Source organism: Nerophis ophidion, linkage group LG22, assembly GCF_033978795.1.
Source record: "Nerophis ophidion isolate RoL-2023_Sa linkage group LG22, RoL_Noph_v1.0, whole genome shotgun sequence".
NCBI lineage: Eukaryota > Metazoa > Chordata > Actinopteri > Syngnathiformes > Syngnathidae > Nerophis > Nerophis ophidion.
This window is the reverse complement of record NC_084632.1, coordinates 31,200,726-31,220,680: the sequence shown is the minus strand read 5'-3', so window position 1 is coordinate 31,220,680 and position 19,955 is coordinate 31,200,726. Positions and strand designations below refer to the sequence as shown.

General features: G+C 36.9%; 1 protein-coding gene across 1 annotated transcript in view; it reads right to left on the bottom strand.

Moving 5' to 3' along the window:
* Window positions 1-1,224: 1,224 nt before the first annotated feature.
* efcab7 (EF-hand calcium binding domain 7) overlaps window positions 1,225-19,955 on the bottom strand; it is a 41,323-nt gene continuing 22,592 nt past the window's right edge. Inside the window, exons 7-14 of the mRNA XM_061883690.1 lie at window positions 14,831-14,972; window positions 13,040-13,143; window positions 11,835-11,998; window positions 11,468-11,601; window positions 7,731-7,879; window positions 7,434-7,643; window positions 3,952-4,059; window positions 1,225-1,814 (exon numbers count right to left, since the gene is read on the bottom strand). Coding sequence (XP_061739674.1) covers window positions 1,734-1,814; window positions 3,952-4,059; window positions 7,434-7,643; window positions 7,731-7,879; window positions 11,468-11,601; window positions 11,835-11,998; window positions 13,040-13,143; window positions 14,831-14,972 — 1,092 coding nt within the window. The 3' untranslated portion in view covers window positions 1,225-1,733. The remainder of the gene's footprint in view (window positions 1,815-3,951; window positions 4,060-7,433; window positions 7,644-7,730; window positions 7,880-11,467; window positions 11,602-11,834; window positions 11,999-13,039; window positions 13,144-14,830; window positions 14,973-19,955) is intronic.

Here is a 19,955-nt window from a genome sequence, read left to right as displayed (position 1 = left end):
CCTTTTAACAACACTCAGTAAACACTTGGGAACTGAGGAGACCAATTTTTGAAGCTTTTCAGGTGTAATTATTTCCCATTCTTGCTTGATGTACAGCTTAAGTTGTTCAACAGTCCGGGGTCTTCGTTGTCGTATTTGATGCTTCATAATGTGCCAAACATTTTCAATGGGAGACAGGTCTGCACTACAGGCAGGCCAGTCTAGTACCCACATCTTTTACTACGAAGCCACGCTGTTGTGACACATGCAGAATGTGGCTTGGCATTGTCTTGCTGAAATAAGCAGGGGCCTCCATGAAAAAGACGTTACTTAGATGGCAACATGTTACTCCAAAACCTGTATGTACCTTTCAGCATTAATGGTGCATTCACAAATGTCTAAGTTACCCATGCCTTGCACACTAGTACACCTCCATACCATCACAGATGCTGGCTTTTGAAATTTGCGTCGACAACGGTCTGGATGGTTCGCTTCCCCTTTGGTCAATGTCGAATATTTCCAAAAACAATTTGAAATGTGGACTCGTCAGACCACAGAACACTTTTATCCAATTTGCATCAGTCCATCTTAGATGAGCTCGGGCCCAGCGAAGCCGGCGGCGTTACTGGGGGTTGTTTTAAAATTATAATACAACCTCTCTAAATTTAAACTCTATTTTCTTCAGTTTGAATCTCGAATTGCAATTGTACTTCATGTTCTTAAATTCAAATTAATGGAATGGAGTTGGAATGTGGGAGACAGTCTCAAGTGAATTCATCATTTATGCAGTTGATATTCTTTAAGAGTGCCGATTTGCAAGGTATCTGTGATACACTGAAGATGCACTACACTAAACAGGGTTATGGTTTTCAATGTATTTATTTATCATTGGATCTCGGAAGCAGTTATTCTGTTATGTTATGTACATGAGGTAAGTATATATGCATACATAATCATACATAAAAAACACACAAGTGAGTTTATTAATGCATCAATAAGTAAATATGTCTAATCTGTTTATGGCACCCATCCAAAAAGAGACATAGTTGTGCAGCTGTGAATGAGGCACATATTGTGAAATAGTCCATAGGCCATTACTGTTTGCTTGTTGCATCAGAATGTGTGTACTCAACACAAAAGAGCAAAGTTGAACATCATATAAATACCTTGCGGACTTAAATGTGAGGTATAAATTGGACTTTTGATCTCTCATTCTAAATAATAATAAACAAACAATACCAGGGATTGTGAAATTAACTTTTTATTGATATGTGAGTAGTATATTTTCACAATTTTGCTTTTTAATTAGAAAAGTTTTAAAAACGGATAAAAAAAATCCCCCCACAAACTACTTACTGTACATATTTAAGTAGTTAAAAGTCAGTGTGTTACTAAACCTGCATTGGGGAAAGAAAAGCATACAGTGGGCTAAATTATATGTCGAATGCCGTATGACATTTAGTTAGCTGGCTCTACTGTTTCAGTAGAGAAAGTCAAAGGGCAAAGAATGGTCTGTGAGATATAAATAGAAGATCAAGACTCCACTTCTGGAAAGGGCAAGTAAAGTTTAGACTAGGGTGCAATGCAGACACACGTACTTTATTGCCAGTGCAATATCCCCAAAGCCAACCCTGCAGTACATTACCAGCTCCGAGTGGTGACCAGTAGATATGAGATGTGCACTCAAATCTTGACAGTAAGCCCCTCATTTAATGGAACCTTTTTCATTTTAAGTATAGAAATGCTGTGCTCAACTATTTATAAGGTAGTAAAGTCTCTACACAGTTGTAGGTCCAATCCAGTTTCTCACTGATAGGCAGGACATGTTGGCACACCTAAAGACAGCAAACATATTCATCACAGTCATCCAAAATTCTAAATTCTATTTATACATAGACCTGGGTCGATAACAACTTGATGATATACTGACCAACAAATTATTGCCAATAAACGATATTATTGTCAACATTATTTTGAGACCAAATTAACCACTGATGTAATGATAACACAGTACATGATGATAATGAAAGTATGCCCCTTAAAATGCAATAAACTTGCATTTTAAATTCAGGGGTGTAAAATGTACGGCCCATGAAGATTGAACATTACAGCAGAAAGTAAGCAAATGTTATCATGGGGTGTTAAACTTATGTCCCGGCCCGCGAGATGAGTTTGCTAAGTATGAAAATGAGCTGAAATTATTGAATGAAAGTAACTGTTGTTCTAGATGTGTCCACTTGATGTCGCAATTGCAATTCTTTGTATCCCCTGCAATCACATGCATGACTTCAGAGGGGGTGGAGCAATGTGCCTTGTTGGGATAATTACAACACTTCCTGTTGGGACACTGCATAATTGCTGCTTATTAATGATAGTAAACAACATGTGGATTTTTACGTTTGTCAAAGATGTTGTTGATAATGTAACCTGTGACAATTCTACCCAAATAAATGATTTTAAAAATGTATTAATGATTGGAGGACACACTTTTATGGGCGCGCATGAGTATTAAGATTAATTAATTTAGTCCAAATTCACAAGTTTTGTTGTAGATGATGCTCTCCATAAGTACAGAGCAATCCACATGATGTTATTAGTGCATCAATTGAGAATAATGAGTAAACTATATTATTAAAATGCTGTCATTTTATTTTGATATTATTTTTTTCATCTTCTGATAGATTAAAAATTAACACCGATAGGAGCATTTTTAAACCCTGCCAGACTCAATTCCACCTTTTTGACTAATTAATATTATCACATTATTGATTCAGAAAGTACAAGTAACGACAAATGAAGGTAGAATCTATTTTTAACCAACGAAAACAAGCTGAAGTTGTCTTTATTTTTAAGTTATCATGTCATGATTCTACCACTTGGGAATACATTTTCCTCCATGTGGCCACTGAGCTAAAATTAGTTTGACACCTCTGTTGTAATTTAAACGTAAACATAAATATCCAAATTAAATAAAACAATCAAAAAATAAAAATAGAATATAGTCTGTCAGCAAAATTTTGCACTTTAATAAAAATCACAACCAAAATCAATACAAAAGGTTCTGTCTCTGTTAAGGAGGGGTTGGGCACCCTCAGATATACACAACCAAAGCAATAAATATGGCTGAATAAAGTTATTGTGATCAAAATGATCATGTTTATCATTATTATCACGGTATTGTTGAATATACTAAAAAAGTACTAATATACACACTAAAATCTTGTCACCAAGTTGTATATATTTTCTTCAATAACTAAAATAAATAGACACACAATGTACTTTCTTGGCATCGGAAACATTAAATATTGTTCTGGCTTTATAAGAGCCATATATTATTTGTATTTGTGTGTTTGAATAGGTTCATGTTCTTCTATTTTAATGTGTTAACATTTGAGAATGATCAAAAAATACAGATTGGGTGATCAGTTTGTTGTCCTGTGGAATTTATACCAATTACTTTGTGCAATGACAGCACCGCCTTTATGTTCAATTTGACTATTGTATCTTAATAGTTTAGACAGTCCTGTGTTTATACAAGTTTTGATAAGTGTCTGACGTTTCTTAATAGAATAAATACAATGTCTACTGTTTTCATGTTAGCGTTTAATCTAGCTGGCAAGCTAACGATAGCCGGTCCATAATTTCATCAAAAAATAGTTATCAATCAGGGTTTTGGGATCATTTTAATTTAATTTAATTTTATATGGTAATACTAACTATTGGGAGTTGAAGGGGTTATAATTATAATAATTTATGTGCATGTAGTACAAACGCCTGCAGCTACTGAAACCAATGCAAAAAGTGACCGCTTTTGCAGCCCGAAACAACGCATGCATTTGGCGATTTTCGAGGCTGTTATCAAGTTCATTTTTCATTTATCATTCTCTTAACTGACTTACTGAATATCGACCCAGGTCTATTTAAATACACCAGCCATCTCAGAACTATTTCGATATAAAATAAAATACCTACCATTTTAGTTCGAGCCGGCACCTCAATGGCAAACACATTCAAGCCTCGACTGCTGCAGCAGTTGCTGTTGTGTTTGTTGTTGACATGAATCGTCACTTTCTGGTTGGACTGCAAAAAACAACAACAATAACATAAAGACTGATCGCCTTTTTGTTTGTAAACTGTCATACAGAATGATACTGAATTTGTATCATGTAGCATGCATATGGAAATGGTTTTGTTATTTTGGACACACATTTTTGCACAGCAATTAAATAGACTAACAATGTTGCCAATAGCAGTTTTTGATATGGGCTTCATGCTATGAGCAGCATTCTCCATGGGGCGTGACACAAGGATAAGAGAAAAAAAGATAATATTAATTTGTGCTCATTTTATAATCAGGTCGGGATATGTGTGCACAGAGCGCCATTGAAGATCCAACCACCACATAGTGTTGCTATACAGAAATTCCGAATTTGGAGTTTCAAGTCAATTCATTGGAAGAATTGGAACTACAATTGAATAGGCTCCCCCCAATAGATATTGAATTATAAATTGGAAATACAGGAAGTAGAATTAAAAAATAAATTCATTAAAAAAATTGGCCTATGAACTGACCAAATATATGGAGAATCGGGATGACTGGAAGCAACGATGGAAGGCTCGTCTGAGGACGACCTAGAGAGAGCCTAAGTACTAAAACAATATTTGGACTGAAATGCAATTTTATTGTCAGAATGGCAAACAGGAACACATTTTTTATTTGCTGAAATCTTGGTGACAGTTTTATCTAAATTCTTATTTGAGTGTATTTTAAAGTGAAATTTTCCAGCGAGCACAAGATTCAGAGTCTCCCTCACTAATCTTTGCACAGGCGTATGCATCGACCCGATCATTGACTGTATAGCAACCCATGCTGGTTATCAGGTAACCAACCTCTTATGATAAAAGAGCATGTACGGTCCAAATAATTTGTGTGATTATTCTGCGTGTATACATGATCGATATTTATTTAATATTTTTTTTCCATCCATCCATCCATTTTCTACCGCTTGTCCTGTTCGGGATGGCGGGGGGTGCTGGAGCCTATTTCAGCTGCATTCGGGCGGAAGGCGGTGTACATCCTGGACAATTTTTTTGTGATTAATTAATTGAGTTAACTAATTTTTACACCTTTTATACATAATTTAAAAGCAATAAAATTAATGACTTATTTTTTTAGCTACAATATTAGCTAAAATGCTAGCATGCTAACACCAAACATGGTAGCAAGGTCACAATAAGTAACAAAATCCACAACATTTAGTTTTACGGCTAGTTGGCTACGAAATTGGCTAATATGCTTGCATGCTAACACAACTTTTGGTTTAATAACTACGTAATTGGATAACATTTTAGTTTGCTATCACTAAGAATGCTAACACTAAACATTGTAGTAACGTAACAACAATAAGTTAAAAAATGTACAACGATTAGTTTTTTGGCTACAAAATTGGCTAAAAGGCTAGCATGCTAACATCAAACTTAGTAATAAAATTGTGCTAAGTCACAGTATCAACAACTTTTTGTTTCATGACTACAAAATTGGTTAATATACATGCATGCTAACACTCAACAGCTAGCAAAATAGTGTTAAGTAATACTGTCCATAACTTTTAGTTCATACCCACAAAACTGGTTAAAATGCTAGTATAATAAAACTTAGCTTGCTAACTTAATGTCTTTGTGCAAATGCCTTAATGATCTGTTTTACAGAAGATGATTCTACAAACCCCGTTTCCATATGAGTTGGGAAATCGTGTTAGATGTAAATGTAAACAGAGTACAATGATTTGCAAATAATTTTCAACCCATATTCAGTTGAATATGCTACAAAGACAGCATATTTGATGTTCAAACTGATTAACATTTTTTTTTGTGCAAATAATCATTAACTTTAGAATTTGATGCCAGCAACACATGACAAAAAAGTTGGGAGAAGTGGCAATAAATACTGATAAAGTTGAGGAATGCTCATCAAACACTTATTTGGAACATCCCACAGGTGTGTAGGCTAATTGCGAACAGGTGGGTGCCATGATTGGGTATAAAAACAGCTTCCCAAAAAATGCTCAGTCTTTCACAAGAAAGGATGGGGCGAGGTACACCCCTTTGTCCACAACTGTGTGTGCAAATAGTCAAATAGTTTAAGAACAAAGTTTCTCAAAGTGCAATTGCAAGAAATTTAGGGATTTCAACATCTACGGTCCATAATATCATCAAAAGGTTCAGAGAAAACCAATATTGAATCACCGTGACCTTCGATCCCTCACACGGCACTGTATCAAAAACCAACATCAATCTCTAAAGGATATCACCACAAGGGCTCAGGAGCACGTCAGAAAACCACTGTCACTAAATACAGATCATCGCTACATCTGTAAGTGCAAGTTAAAGCTCTACTATGTAAAGCGAAAGCCATTTATCAACAACATCCAGAAATGCTGCCGGCTTCTTTGGGCCCGAGATCATCTAAGATGGACTGATACGAAGTGGAAAAGTGTTCTGTGGTCTGACGAGTCCACATTTCAAATTGTTTTTGTAAATATTCGACATCGTGTCATCCGGACCAAAGGGGAAGCAAACAATCCAGACTGTTATCGACGCAAATTTCAAAAGCCAACATCTGTGATGGTATGGGGGAGCATTAGTGCCCAAGGCATGGGTAACTTACACATCTGTGAAGGCACCATTAATGCTGAAAGCTACATACAGGTTTTGGAACAACATATGTTGCCATCTAAGCGCTGCCTTTTTCATGGACGCCACTGCTTATTTCAGCAAGACAATGCCAAGCCACATTCAGCACGTGTTACAACAGCGTGGCTTCATAAAAAAAAGTGTGCGGGTACTTTCCTGGCCCGCCTGCAGTCCAGACATGTCTACCATCGAAAATGTGTGGTGCATTATGACGCGTAAAATACGACAGCGGAGACCCCTGACTGTTGAACGACTGAAGCTCTACATAAAACAAGAACGGGAAAGAATTCCACTTTCAAAGCTTCAACAATTAGTTTCCTCAGTTCCCAAACTTTTATTGAGTGTTGATAAAAGAAATGGTGATGTACCACAGTGGTGAATATGCCCTTTCCCAACTACTTCGGCAAGTGTTACAGCCATGAAATTCTAAGTTAATTATTATTTGCAAAAAATAAAATAAAAGTTTATGAGTTTGAACATCAAATATATTCTCTTTGTAGTGCATTCAACTGAATATGGGTTAAAAAGGATTTGCAAATCATTGTATTCCGTTTATATTTACATCTGACACAATTTCCCAACTCATATGGAAACGAGGTTTGCATTTCCTTCCGTTTGAATTTGAATTGCAATTTTACTTTCTGTTTGCAAACTCAATTCAACTTCATGGAATGCAGTGAATTTCGCAGACATTCTCAATTCAAGTCATCATTTTGCACAAGATTGCTATCAAGAGCCCCAGAGATTGTGTTGTTATCTACCTTGTTGGCTATGAGGGAAGACACCCTATGTTCTCCTGTGTAGGTGTAGATGAACACGTTGTCCTGTCCCTTTAGCTGTTTGGCTGTTCCTGCAAGAGTAATAGACCTCTGAAGGGCCTGGTTCAGAAGCTTGGGCCCTGAATCCAGTCTGACTGCATGAAGTGAAGGCTTTGTGCCCTCGCAGAGCACTTCTATCTGAAATGGGCAAGCCTGATGGACATGATAGTTACAATTAATAACTTGTTGACTGAAGCGTTGATGTGTTCGCTTTGACATTTTTGTTAAAAGAGTAAAAACCTCCACAAGCTCCAGCCTACGGTTGTATCCCATGGTTTCCACAAGGGTCCATAGGTCATCGGAATCTCCATCTTTTTCCGTTGCTTCCATCAGATTGAGCTCCATGAAGCCCTGTCGTGTCAGTTGGTTCTTTTTCATGTCAAAATTATCTGTGAATAAAAATATTATTAATCATGAGAGTCAAGTGGGACTTGGATATTTGAAAATTGAAAATACAATGTCCCTGCACATGAACTTAGTGTTGATGAGGGTTGAGAACTCATCATAACCAGAAGGGGTAGTAGTAAGTTACATTTACTTGGTTGGATTTACTTAAGCAACTACTTGAATGAATTGTACTTAGTTTAAATGCAACATACTTTTAAAGTTTACTTGGGTATTTCTGTGAAAAAGAAAACGCTGCTACATTACATTGAGATTAATTCCCATGGCTAGATTTATTTATATCATCATTGTATTTATATGTAATCTATTGATAACTGCGTGCAAAGAGGCATTCTTTTGGCATTTTACAGAGACTTCTTTCAGCAGGCACTGTCACATGTAGAGATGTGACGTTCACAAACGAACAAAGTCTTTTGAACGGTTCTTTTAACTGAATGGTGAGAACCGATTCGCAGTTTCGAACCGTTTATTTAGAAGCAAAAGGAGTGCCGGCAAGTGCGTGCTACTTGACTGGCGACTGGACTGGAAAATGAGGGACAGGCAAAGGAAACGGAACAACTTTAAGTGTCACATTTGGGGCGGCATAGCTCGGTTGGTAGAGTGGCCGTGCCAGTAACTTGAGGGTTGCAGGTTCGATTCCTGCTTCTGCCATCCTAGTCACTGCCGTTGTGTCCTTGGGTAAGACACTTTGCCCACCTGCTCCCAGTGCCACCCACACTGGTTTAAAATCTAACTTAGCGCTTTGAGTCACTAGAGAAAAGCGCTATATAAATATAATTCACTTCACTTCACTCCACATTTCTGGTTCATTGTCTTAATGTGAATAGAAGTATTTTAAGCGAACACACATTATGTTACTACAATTCTGGAAATCAAATTTTTTTATGTCTTCATTTTTATTGTTGTGTAATTTGTACTTTTTATATACATATATATACATATAATATATATATATATATGTATATATATATATATACTTTTTATATACATATACACTACAAATTATTTACCATTTGCCACGATTTAAACCTGTACTTCTAGAAATGTTCGTAGTTTTAAGAGCTATTTACTTATTTTAGTAATTATCTTAATTTTAGCATGAAGTGTTGTCTACCCTAGTTGGGAAATATTAAAATTGAGAAAATCACTATTAAAATGATATATTTAGGTTTTCCCCACATAGAAAATCTTGTTTAAAGATTCTGCAGCATCCAGAGGATGCTTAATTTAAGAATTGAATGTTGAATAATGCCTGTTTTCCGAATCCGTATTTCTATTTCAAAAGTCCTGCTCATTTTTAGATATACAATTCTTAATTAAAAATTTCTTATCAAGTAAAATTAACTAGCTGCATGGACAGATCATTTCACAAGTTTTGAGTATTTTTTTCTCCTAAAATGTAGTCTTTTTATCTTATATTTTGTCAGCTCTTTTTTTGCAGTGTACGCGTTATTCCTATTTGTGTATTTTTTCTCTAGTGTCAAAATGCGCTACAAAGTTTTTTAAGTGAGGGAAAAGTAAAAGTAGTAGCAGTTTTGCCATGGCACCACTTTTATGGAATGTTTACAATGAAAACAAAATAGTTATAGTCAATATTTTAGAATAACTCCCACCAATAGAGTAATGTTGGTTCCCTTAAAAAAACAACAACTTAAAATAAAAAAGAACTAAACTAACTAGCCTGTCTTTTGAACGGCTCTTGGAGAGCAACGGCTCCAAAAGAGCCATAAATACCATCTCTCGTACCATGACTGTTAAACCAATCCAACCTAAGCACAAGTAACGTTTGACTCCATTTCACCAGTCAAACAGAGCCTGGCAGTCACACGACTGCACTGTCGGCCACACAGTGTGAAAAGTGTGCGACTTGCAGTCAGATGAGACAAGGCTCTTCAGTGTTTACTTTACAAATTATGAAAAACGGCCACACAGTGTGAAAAGTGTGCGACTCGGAGTCAGATGAGACAAGGCTCTTCAGTGTTTACTTTACAAACTATGAAAAACAACATTCATACCATGTGCATTCTGAATCTGTGTCAGTAGAGATGTTCTCATTTCAGCCTGCAAGAATTCCACTTCCAACGAGAGAAAACATGCCACAGTGTTTATGTGATAGCTGTGCATTTTCTAACATTAGCCCTGTAAAATGTGCATCTTTTGTAATTCATGCTGTAGTGGTCTTTCTCTCTCTCTTACTCACACATACACACTACAGTTTAAGTAGGTACCATTAAAAAAAGATTTATTATATCAATCAGAAGTTACTCACCAGCCACTCTGTACTTGAGTAGTTATTTCCACTGAATAATTTTACTTAATTACTTAATGACTACTTTTTACTTTTATTTGAGTTGTAATACTCTAAAGTAGCAGTTCAGTTCATTTCAAACATGCATACGATACAATATAGTGCATCTCACAATTCCAGTTGTTTCATTACAGCACCTCCGAAAAGGAGTAGGAAGAAGCAGAGCTTATTTAATCCAAACCCCTTTTCATACCATAGCAATTGTATCCAATTTTCTTGTTCTCTGTAACAGAACAGTGAACTAATAAATAATATATCATAGTAAGCAAACAAATAATAAATACATAAATAATCTTTGTCTCAATAATAAAAAAAAGGGTTAAATATGTTTATCGTAATTCTTGTTCTGTGTACTTTGTGAACAGTCTCTTACACTGAATCATATTGGTGCTTTGTTTGATTTCTTTGGTTAATCCGTTCCATAATTTAATTCCACATACTGATATACTGAATGTTTTAAGTGTTGTACATGCGTACTAATGTTTTAAATTAGATTTTCCTCTAAGGTTACATTTCTCCTCTTTTGTGGTAAATATTTGTTGTACATTCTTGGGTAGCAGGTTATAGTTCGCTTTGTACATGATTTTAGATGTTTTCAAATGCACCAAATCATTGAATTTCAATAATTGAGATTAAATAAATAATGGGTTTGTATGTTCTCTATATCCAACATTATGTATTATTGCAATTGATCTTTTTTTATAACACTTTTAGTGAATGAAGCGCACATTTGAAGTTGTTTCCCCATATTTCTGCGCTATAACTCAGATATGGTAACACTAGCGAGCAGTAGAGAATATGAAGTGATTTTTTGTCTAGAACATGTTTTGCTTTATTTATTATCGATGTGTTTCTTGCTACTTTATGTTGTATATTTTTTACACATTTTCCAATCCATTTTATAATCTATTATTACACTGTTTTCTATTATCCTTTCAATATTTACTCCATCTATCTGTATTTGTGTGTGACTTTCCTTCCTACTGTTACCAAATAGCATTATTTTAGTATTACAGTGCCATTAAATGAGTACACTTTCGTGGCTACTCTTCCCACCTCTGATAAAAACAAACAATTTCTCATTGTAGTAAAAAAACAAATCTGCAGCATGTTCTGACAGTTCTAATCAGTTTTCATCATTCACCCGCACCTTCAGAACTTGTTTATTACTTTGCTGTTACGACAGACCCCTCTTTTAATGTAGTTTATATGATGTACAGGTGCACTGTTAAATGAATGCTGTGAAGGGTTTTGTGAGTTATACCTTTGCAAATGGCCCACGTCCCCATCTTACACTCTTCTCCACTGATCATCAGCTCCAGGAAATTGTATTCCTCCAGACTGAGCAAACCATTTCCATCCAAGTCTATCATGTCAAAGATGTCAGATAGCACCTCCCTGTGGCGATATATGGTATCAGTGCATTATAATCAAACATGCATGTCATAGGATCATACATGCACTTGTAATTTTGATGCTCAAAGACTAAAACCAACTGGGATGTTGATATTCATCATGCATTAGCGATGTTCATCATTAGATTCATGCACGTGATCTATTGTCAAACCAGGTATGTTAGCACTAATTTTATACTTCTTAACAAAATCTTAGCACCAACAATCCTAAATTACCGGAACTCCTTGGTGAGGTCCAGTTTTCCAGCGTCATTCTTATAAACGAGTTCTATAGTTTTACTGTAAACATTCTTTCTGCCCCTTTTCTTTAATTTGCAGCCACTGGAGAAAGGCAGCAGGTAGTACTTCCCAGCTTTGAGTTCTCCTCTCCAAATGTACTTCTGTGGAAACACGGACCATTTTTAATACACCACATTATCATATCAGTCAACAAAAACATGTAACAGGTTATATCTTACAGTATTTAAATCCTATTTTGACAAAAAAAATACCCCAGTGTCTGGAAAGTCAATGTGACATAATTAATTGCTACAACACAGTGGTTCTCAAATGGGGGTACGCGTACCCCTAGGGGTACTTGAAGGTATGCCAATGGGTATGTGAGTTTTTTTTTTTTATTCTAAAAATGGCAACAATTCAAAAATCCTTTATAAATATTTATTGAATAATATCCATCCATTTTCTACCGCTTATTCCCTTTTGGGGTCGCTGGCGCCTATCTCAGCTACAATCGGGCGGAAGGCGGGGTACACCCTGGACAAGTCGCCACCTCATTATTGAATAATACTTCAACAAAATATGAATGTAAGTCCATAAACCTTGAAAAGAAATGCAACAATGCAATACTCAGTGTTGACAGCTAGATTTTTTGTGGACATGTTTCATAAATATTGATGTTAAAGAATTTCTTTTTATGTGAAGAAATATTTAGAATTAAGTTCATGAATCCAGATGAATCTCTAGTGGGCACTTCAAGTTGATGATTACTTCTATGTGTAGAAATCTTTATTTATAATTGAATCACTTGTTTATTTTTCAACAAGTTTTTAGTTATTTTTATATCTTTTCTTCCAAATAATTCAAGAAAGACCCCACTACAAATGAGCAATATTTTGCACTGTTATACAATTTAATAAATCAGAAACTGATTACATAGTGCAGTATTTTACTTCTTTATCTCTTTTTTTCAACCAAAAATTATTTGTTCTGATTAGAGGGTACTTCAATTAAAACAATGTTCATAAGGGGTACATCACTGAAAAAAGGTATTGAACCACTGCTATAACACAACTAGGACTGAAGGGAGTTTGTTGAAATCATTCGGAATAATTGAAATTAATAGTAAATTTGATATTTACAGTACATAAATGAACAATAAATATTATAGAACAGAATACAAAATTAGCCTGACACCAACTTACTTCGTTGTCTTTTGCATTAGTGAAACACATTAGTGAGGAATCTGTACTGCTAGCTGACATCACAAAGAGAGCCGTGTCCACGTACATCCAGGGTGGAGGCTTGTCTTAACAACAAAACAGATTACAGATACATTACATTACACATATCAATTGTCTTCTTAAAGTATTTGTTGGACAAAAATAGGAATGAGTAAAGCCTACAGTAAATGGCACTGATTGATAGATTTATAGTGAAAAATACTGGGTACAGTACATCTGTAAAGTATTTGCAGGGTTTGACTTTCCCGACTTTTTATTAAGGCAAAGCATTCTTCTAAAATGTAATACATTCCCCTTTGTCCTCAAAAATATACACACAACCAATAATGACAATGTGAAAATGTTTTTTGACAATATTTTACAAATGTTTTGAAAATAAAAAACAAAAACAATCATGTACAAAAGTATTCACAGCCTTTTCCATGAAGCTCAAAAGTGAGCTCAGGGGCATCCTGTTTCAACTGCCATCCTGGAGATGTTCCTCTGGCTTAATTGGAGTCCACCTGTGGTTAATTTACTTGGTTGGACATAATTTGGAAAGGCACACACCTGTCTATAATTAAGGTCTCACATTTGACAGTACATAGCACAGCACAAACCAAGAACAAAGTCGAAAGAAATGTTCTGTAGACCTCTGGGACAGGATTGTCTCGAGGCACAAATCCAAGGAAGGGTAAAGCAAATATCAGCTGCTTTGAAGGTCTCAATGAGCACGGTGGCTTCCATCATACATTAATGGAAGAAGTTTGGAACCACCAGGACTCTTACTAGAACTGGCCAGTCATCTAAACTGAGCAATCGGAGTAGAAGGGCCCTAGTCACAGAGGTGACCAAGAACATAACCTAATGGTCCCTCTGTCAGAGCTGCAATATTCCTCTGTGGACAGAGCAAAACCTTACAGAAGAACACTCATCTCTGCAGCAATCCACCAATCAGGCCTGTATGGTATAGTGGCAGCCATTACTTTGTAAAAGTTTGCCAAAATCCATCTGAAAGACTCTCAAAACATGAGAAACAAAATTCTCTGGTCTGATGAAACAAAGATTTAACTCTTTGGCATGAATGACGGGTGTCATGCTTAGAGGAAACCAGGCACTGCTCATCACCAGGCCAATACTAAACCTACAGTGAAGCATGGTGGTGGGAGCATTCTGCTGTGGCGATGTTTTCTTAGCAACAGAAATTGGTAGACTAGTCAGGATAGAGGGAAAGATGAATGCATCAATGTACAGAGACCTCCGGGATTAAATCCTGCTCCAGAGCGCTCATGAACTCAGACTGGGGCGATGGTTCATCTTTTAGCAGGACAACGACCTTAAGTATCTGAAAATGGCTGTAAACTGACGCCTCCCAACCTGATTAGGATTGAGAGGTGCTGCAAAGGGAAATTGGAAAAGAGGAATGGGCAAAATTATCCAAAGATAGCTGTGCCAAGCTTGTGGCATTGTATTCTAAAAAGACTTGAGGCTGTAATTGCTGCCCAGGTTGCATCAACAAAGTATTGAGCAAAGGCCAGTGAATACTTATGTACACATCACAGATAGATTGTAGTCATGTGGGAAACAACGCAATCTGCAAGTTGAAATCAAAATCTAAAATAGATTGAAGTCCCAGTCAGTAACAAAATCCAAACATTGTAGCACACTATTTACTACTGAAGCAAACAGTAATTAAATGTTAACATTTTGATTTTAAAGTGCACTATCGAGAGATAATATTCAATAGGGAGACATGCAAAACCACAACCATACCTGTTCTGCGGTTGAGGGTGATGGGCTGGATGCTGAGGATAACACAGGCTGTTTGAGGCAGGTGCAGCTGGTAATGCAGCGAGCTGATAGTGCCATCCTCCTCCAGTAAGAAACAGCCCTTCATGCAACTGTGATGCCACTCCTACAAAAACATTTCAGTTTAATTCACAGGACAGGTCATGTAAACTAAAAACTATGTAAATACTGGAGTGAAATATTACTTTGAGAAAATGTGTGCAAAATCAGGCATATGAAGTAAAGACTGTAGTTGATTATATCCTGTATCCTACCCAGAAAAACAATATTTTGGCTCGGTTGGAGGGGTGGATGAGGGGTTCCATGTTCGAGTCTAGCTTCTGTTGTCCTAGTCTTTGCTGTTGTGTCCTTGGACAAGACACTTCACCATTGCTCCGAGTGCCACCCACTCTGGTTTAAAAGTAGCTAAAATATAGATAATGGGTTTTACTATGTAAAGCGCTTTGAGTCGCTAGAGAAGAAAAGCGCTATGTGAGTATTATTTCACTCACTCACTCTCTATTTCTGGTGCTACACAACAAAAGGCATTTGTTTATTGTCGTAGGAAAAAACATTTTGATGAACCCCTGAAAAGGCCCTCACACCAAGCTTTTGTGTCTTTAAGCAAAGCAACTTAACTCCTCAAACTACTCCCTGGTTAATAAATAAGATACCAGTTCACTAATGGTGTACACTGGTTAACAAGTGTGAATTAGTATTTAAATGTATGTTCATGGCAAACAATGTTTCTGTGGGCTTGCGGACCTGCAGCGAAGCGGAGTGTGCCAGGATCGGCTTCGAGATTAGCGGCAGGTACGTAGACGACACAGCTGAGAGTGTTTGTCTGATCACCTGTCGCTCTGTTAAAGCAGTGGTTCCCAACCTTTTTTCAGTGATGTACCACCTGTGAACATGTTTTTAATTCAAGTACCCCCTAATCATAGCAAAGCATTTTTGGTTGAAAAAAAGAGATAAAGAAGTAAAGTACAGCACTATGTCATCAGTTTCTGATTTACTAAATTGTATAACAGTGCAAAATATTTCTCATTTGTGGTGGTCTTTCTTGAACTATTTGTAAAAAAAATTGATAAAAATAACTAAAAACTTGTTGAAAAATAAACAAGTGATTCAATTATAAATAAAGATTGCTTCACGGTGGCAGAGGGGTTAGTGCGTCTGCCTCACAATACGAAGGTCCTGCAGTCCTGGGTTCAAATCCAGGCTCGGGATCTTTCTGTGTGGAGTTTGCATGTTCTCCCCGTGAATGCGTGGGTTCCCTCCGGGTACTCCGGTTTCCTCCCACTTCCAAAGACATGCACCTGGGGATAGGTTGATTGGCAACACTAAATTGGCCCTAGTGTGTGAATGTGAGTGTGAATGTTGTCTGTCTATCTGTGTTGGCCCTGCGATGAGGTGGCGACTTGTCCAGGGTGTACTCCGCCTTCCGCCCGATTGTAGCTGAGATAGGCGCCAGCGCCCCCCGCGACCCCAAAAGGGAATAAGCGGTAGAAAATGGATGGATTTCTACACAAAGACATAATCATCAACTTAAAGTTCCCTCTTTGGGGATTGTAATACAGATCCTTCTGGATTCATGAACTTCATTCCAAACATTTCTTCACAAAAAAGAGATCTTTAACATCAATATTTATTAAACATGTCCATAAAAAATCTAGCTGTCAACACTGAATTTTGCATTGTTGTATTTTTTTTTCACATTTTATGAACTTACATTTATATTTTGTTGAAGTATTATTCAATAAATATATTTATAAAGGATTTTTGAATTGTTGCTATTTCTAGAATATTTAAAAAAAAATCTCACGTACCCCTTGGCATACCTTCAAGTACCCCCAGGGGTACGCATACCCCCATTTGAGAACCACTGTGTTACAAGGAAGCAGTCAGCAAGGAGAGAAGAGTTGGATGGCGGATAGCGAAGCCGAGCGAGAGCGAGACACGACACTGGAGAAACACCATTCGTGTGCTCACTTGATAAAAAGACTGCACATTTTTTGAAAAATAAAACTATTTTGTAAATCTGGAAGAGCCTGGGATGTCGATGATTGGTGGTCCAACAAACCTGGAGGAGCAAGACCTCCACAGTTCTTTTTCCGCTACAGAGAAAATACCTCAAATGGACAAAAGTATTGGATATGAGACCATTTTTACAACTACTAAATAATTGTGTGAGGATTTGATTTGGTCATTCATCCAGAATAACATTTCTGCGGTCATAGGTCACTAATGCCTGCACCATAGTTCATCCAAAAGGTGTTTGGTTGAAGTCAGGACTGTGCTGGTCAGTCAGGTTCTTCCACACCAAACTCTTGATTGATTACAGTGGAACCTCTTTGTTCGAACTTTTCGATTAACAAACCAGAGACTGAGTAAAAATATGCTTTGGTGTACGAACCTTGTCTCAGTGTTTCATCCACTCACTGGGGGCCTCGCGGCTCAGCTGTTTTGATGATCAATCTCTGGTGCTTATTCAGTCAACACAGCAGTGCTATCAGTAGCTACTGTACTTAGTGCTAATCTGTGTTCTTTTTTACCGCAGTTTAATAGTTTTGCCTGCTGAATTTGAGTACAAAAAAAAGCAATGGACATGCGATGTGTGGTTTAAAACTTTCAGAAAGTATCAACAGCGATGTTGATCGACACTGCCCCATGCTTTCTGCTGAAAAAAGGTAAAGTTGTTTTTTTCATTATTCCTAATCATTGTAAAGTTAAGGAGTGTTGTGATTTCAGACTGAGTGCACCACAGGGCTAGTGACAGTGTTTGTGCGTGTCAGGAGGACGGTTGCAACTGAGTACAGTTCAGCTCGTTGCTGTTGTTTTAGTTTTGTTATTAAATAGAAAGTTGATCCATCAACACCATATGTTTGCTTGATATACAGTACTTTATGTTGTATTCAAAGTGTACATATTTTTACTAAAATATTTTTGTTGAGGCTGAAACCGAATAATTGTGTTTACATTTTTTATGTAGACATTTGCTTCAATATATGAACTATTCTATTTATGAAACCTGTTCATCAAACCAATTAAGTTCGTAAATCCAGGTTCCACTGTATTTCAAGTGTGTACCGTTTTGTGTCTTAACTTCTGCGGGTGTTTTTGTAGCATTAATGTGGGCTGTGCATCAATGGTTACTTGTTATGCTCATATTCACCTAGAGGAGAGCAGACAAGAGTCATACAAATTCGAAATTATTCAAATAACACTTGAAGTAGATGGTGCAGTGCTTCATTTTACTTTTCCGCTTTACTAATAAGGCAAATCAGTTGAATTTATGTCAGAAGACTGAAAACAAACATGTGATACTGCCTTTACAAAGGAGCTTTTATACAGGGTTCAACTAAAAATACATCACTAAATAAATTGCATTTTGCATGCTATACCATACATGTCAACCATGTGATACACAGAGGTGTCATACGATTTTCAAACAGGGGAAGCTTAACGGAGACGCACAGGATTTAAGCGAATGCAAAACTCAAGCATAACATTTAACAAAAAGACTAACACGGACTGAGAAATTATTTCATGTTATGGTTTCCGCCTGTTTACTGTTGTTACAGTACAACAACAATACACAAGTGAAGCAAAGCGAGACTCACAGATGTATAATCATATTTAATTGAATAATCCCTTTAACTTATTTTCTGCCCACTTCATTTTGAATTTGTCGGCACATTTTTGTAAGAAACAAAGAATGGAAAAAAAACCCCACCAAATTATTTTGGGGGGCTTACAAATCTTTGACGATGCCCTCTGAAATAGGCCTAATGACGCCACTGTTGATACACAAGCAGGCATGTGATTTGAACTTAATGAAAAAGACTAAAAATAAGCCAAGGGACTGGAACATGCAAAAATCAGCTAAAAAAAAAGGCACCATTTAAAGCTGTTTTAATGTTTGACGAATTGAAAAAATATCAACAGAGTTTACAAAAATACACACCCCATTCATCCAAATGAATCACTATATCTGTTTCAGTCACCGGACTACTGTTGGATAAAATCAGAGCAATCGGATTCGATAAAACCTCATCGAGCTGGATGCAATCTTACTTGGAGGGGAGGAAACAGGTGGTAAAGGTGAATGGCACCATGTCCCCCCCCCTCTCAGTAAGCTGTGGAATCCCCCAAGGCAGTATATTAGGGCCTTTAGGTAAGGCAAGGCAAGGCAACTTTCTTTGTCCATCACTTTTCATACACAAGGCAGACTCAAAGTGCTTCACAAACAACAAAGTGAAATGAAAGAAAATAAAAGCAAAAATAAAATGCAGACAAAAATAAAAACACGTTAAAAGTTAAAAGATTTAGCTGAAAGCTAAGGTGAACATAAAAGTTTTCAGTCTAGTTTTAAAAGTAGTCAGAGTTGGGGAAAGTCTGACATTTTCAGGAAGCTATCCATACACTTGGGTAAAACAGAATCCATCCTATTTGTGTCCCACATCAATCTCAAGAAAGTCAGCGACTTCACTATAAAAGTGGGTGACATTGTTATCACCAGGAAAGATGAGATCAACTACCTAGGTTCCATTCTAGAGGCTAATCTTTCCTGTGATAAAATGGCAACCAAGGTAATCAGAAAGGTCAACCAAAGAACGACATTTCACTACAGAATCTCCTCTCTGGTCAACAAAAGCACCTTGAAGATTCTAGCATGAACTCTAGTTCAACACTTTTTCGATTACGCTCGCACCTCCTGGTACCCCAGCACCTCCAAAACCCTCAAATCTAGACTTCAGACATCCCAGAACAAGCAAGTCTGGTTACTTTTAGACCTCCACCCCAGATCACACCTCACTCCAACTCACTTCTCCAAAAGTAGGCTGGCTCAGAGTGGAGGACAGAGTAAAACAACTTGCACTGAGCCTTGTCTATAAAATCCGCTACACCTCCCTGATACCAAAGTACATGTCAAACTACTTCCATAACGTAAAGGACCACCATAACCACAAGGGGTCGCTCCACAAACCACGTTAAATCCAGATTCCGATATAACAAAGGTCTTAATTCTCCTTCTATGCCACATCAATGTAGAATGCACTCCCAACAGGTGTAAAAGTAAGTGCATCTCTATCCTCCTTCAAAACCA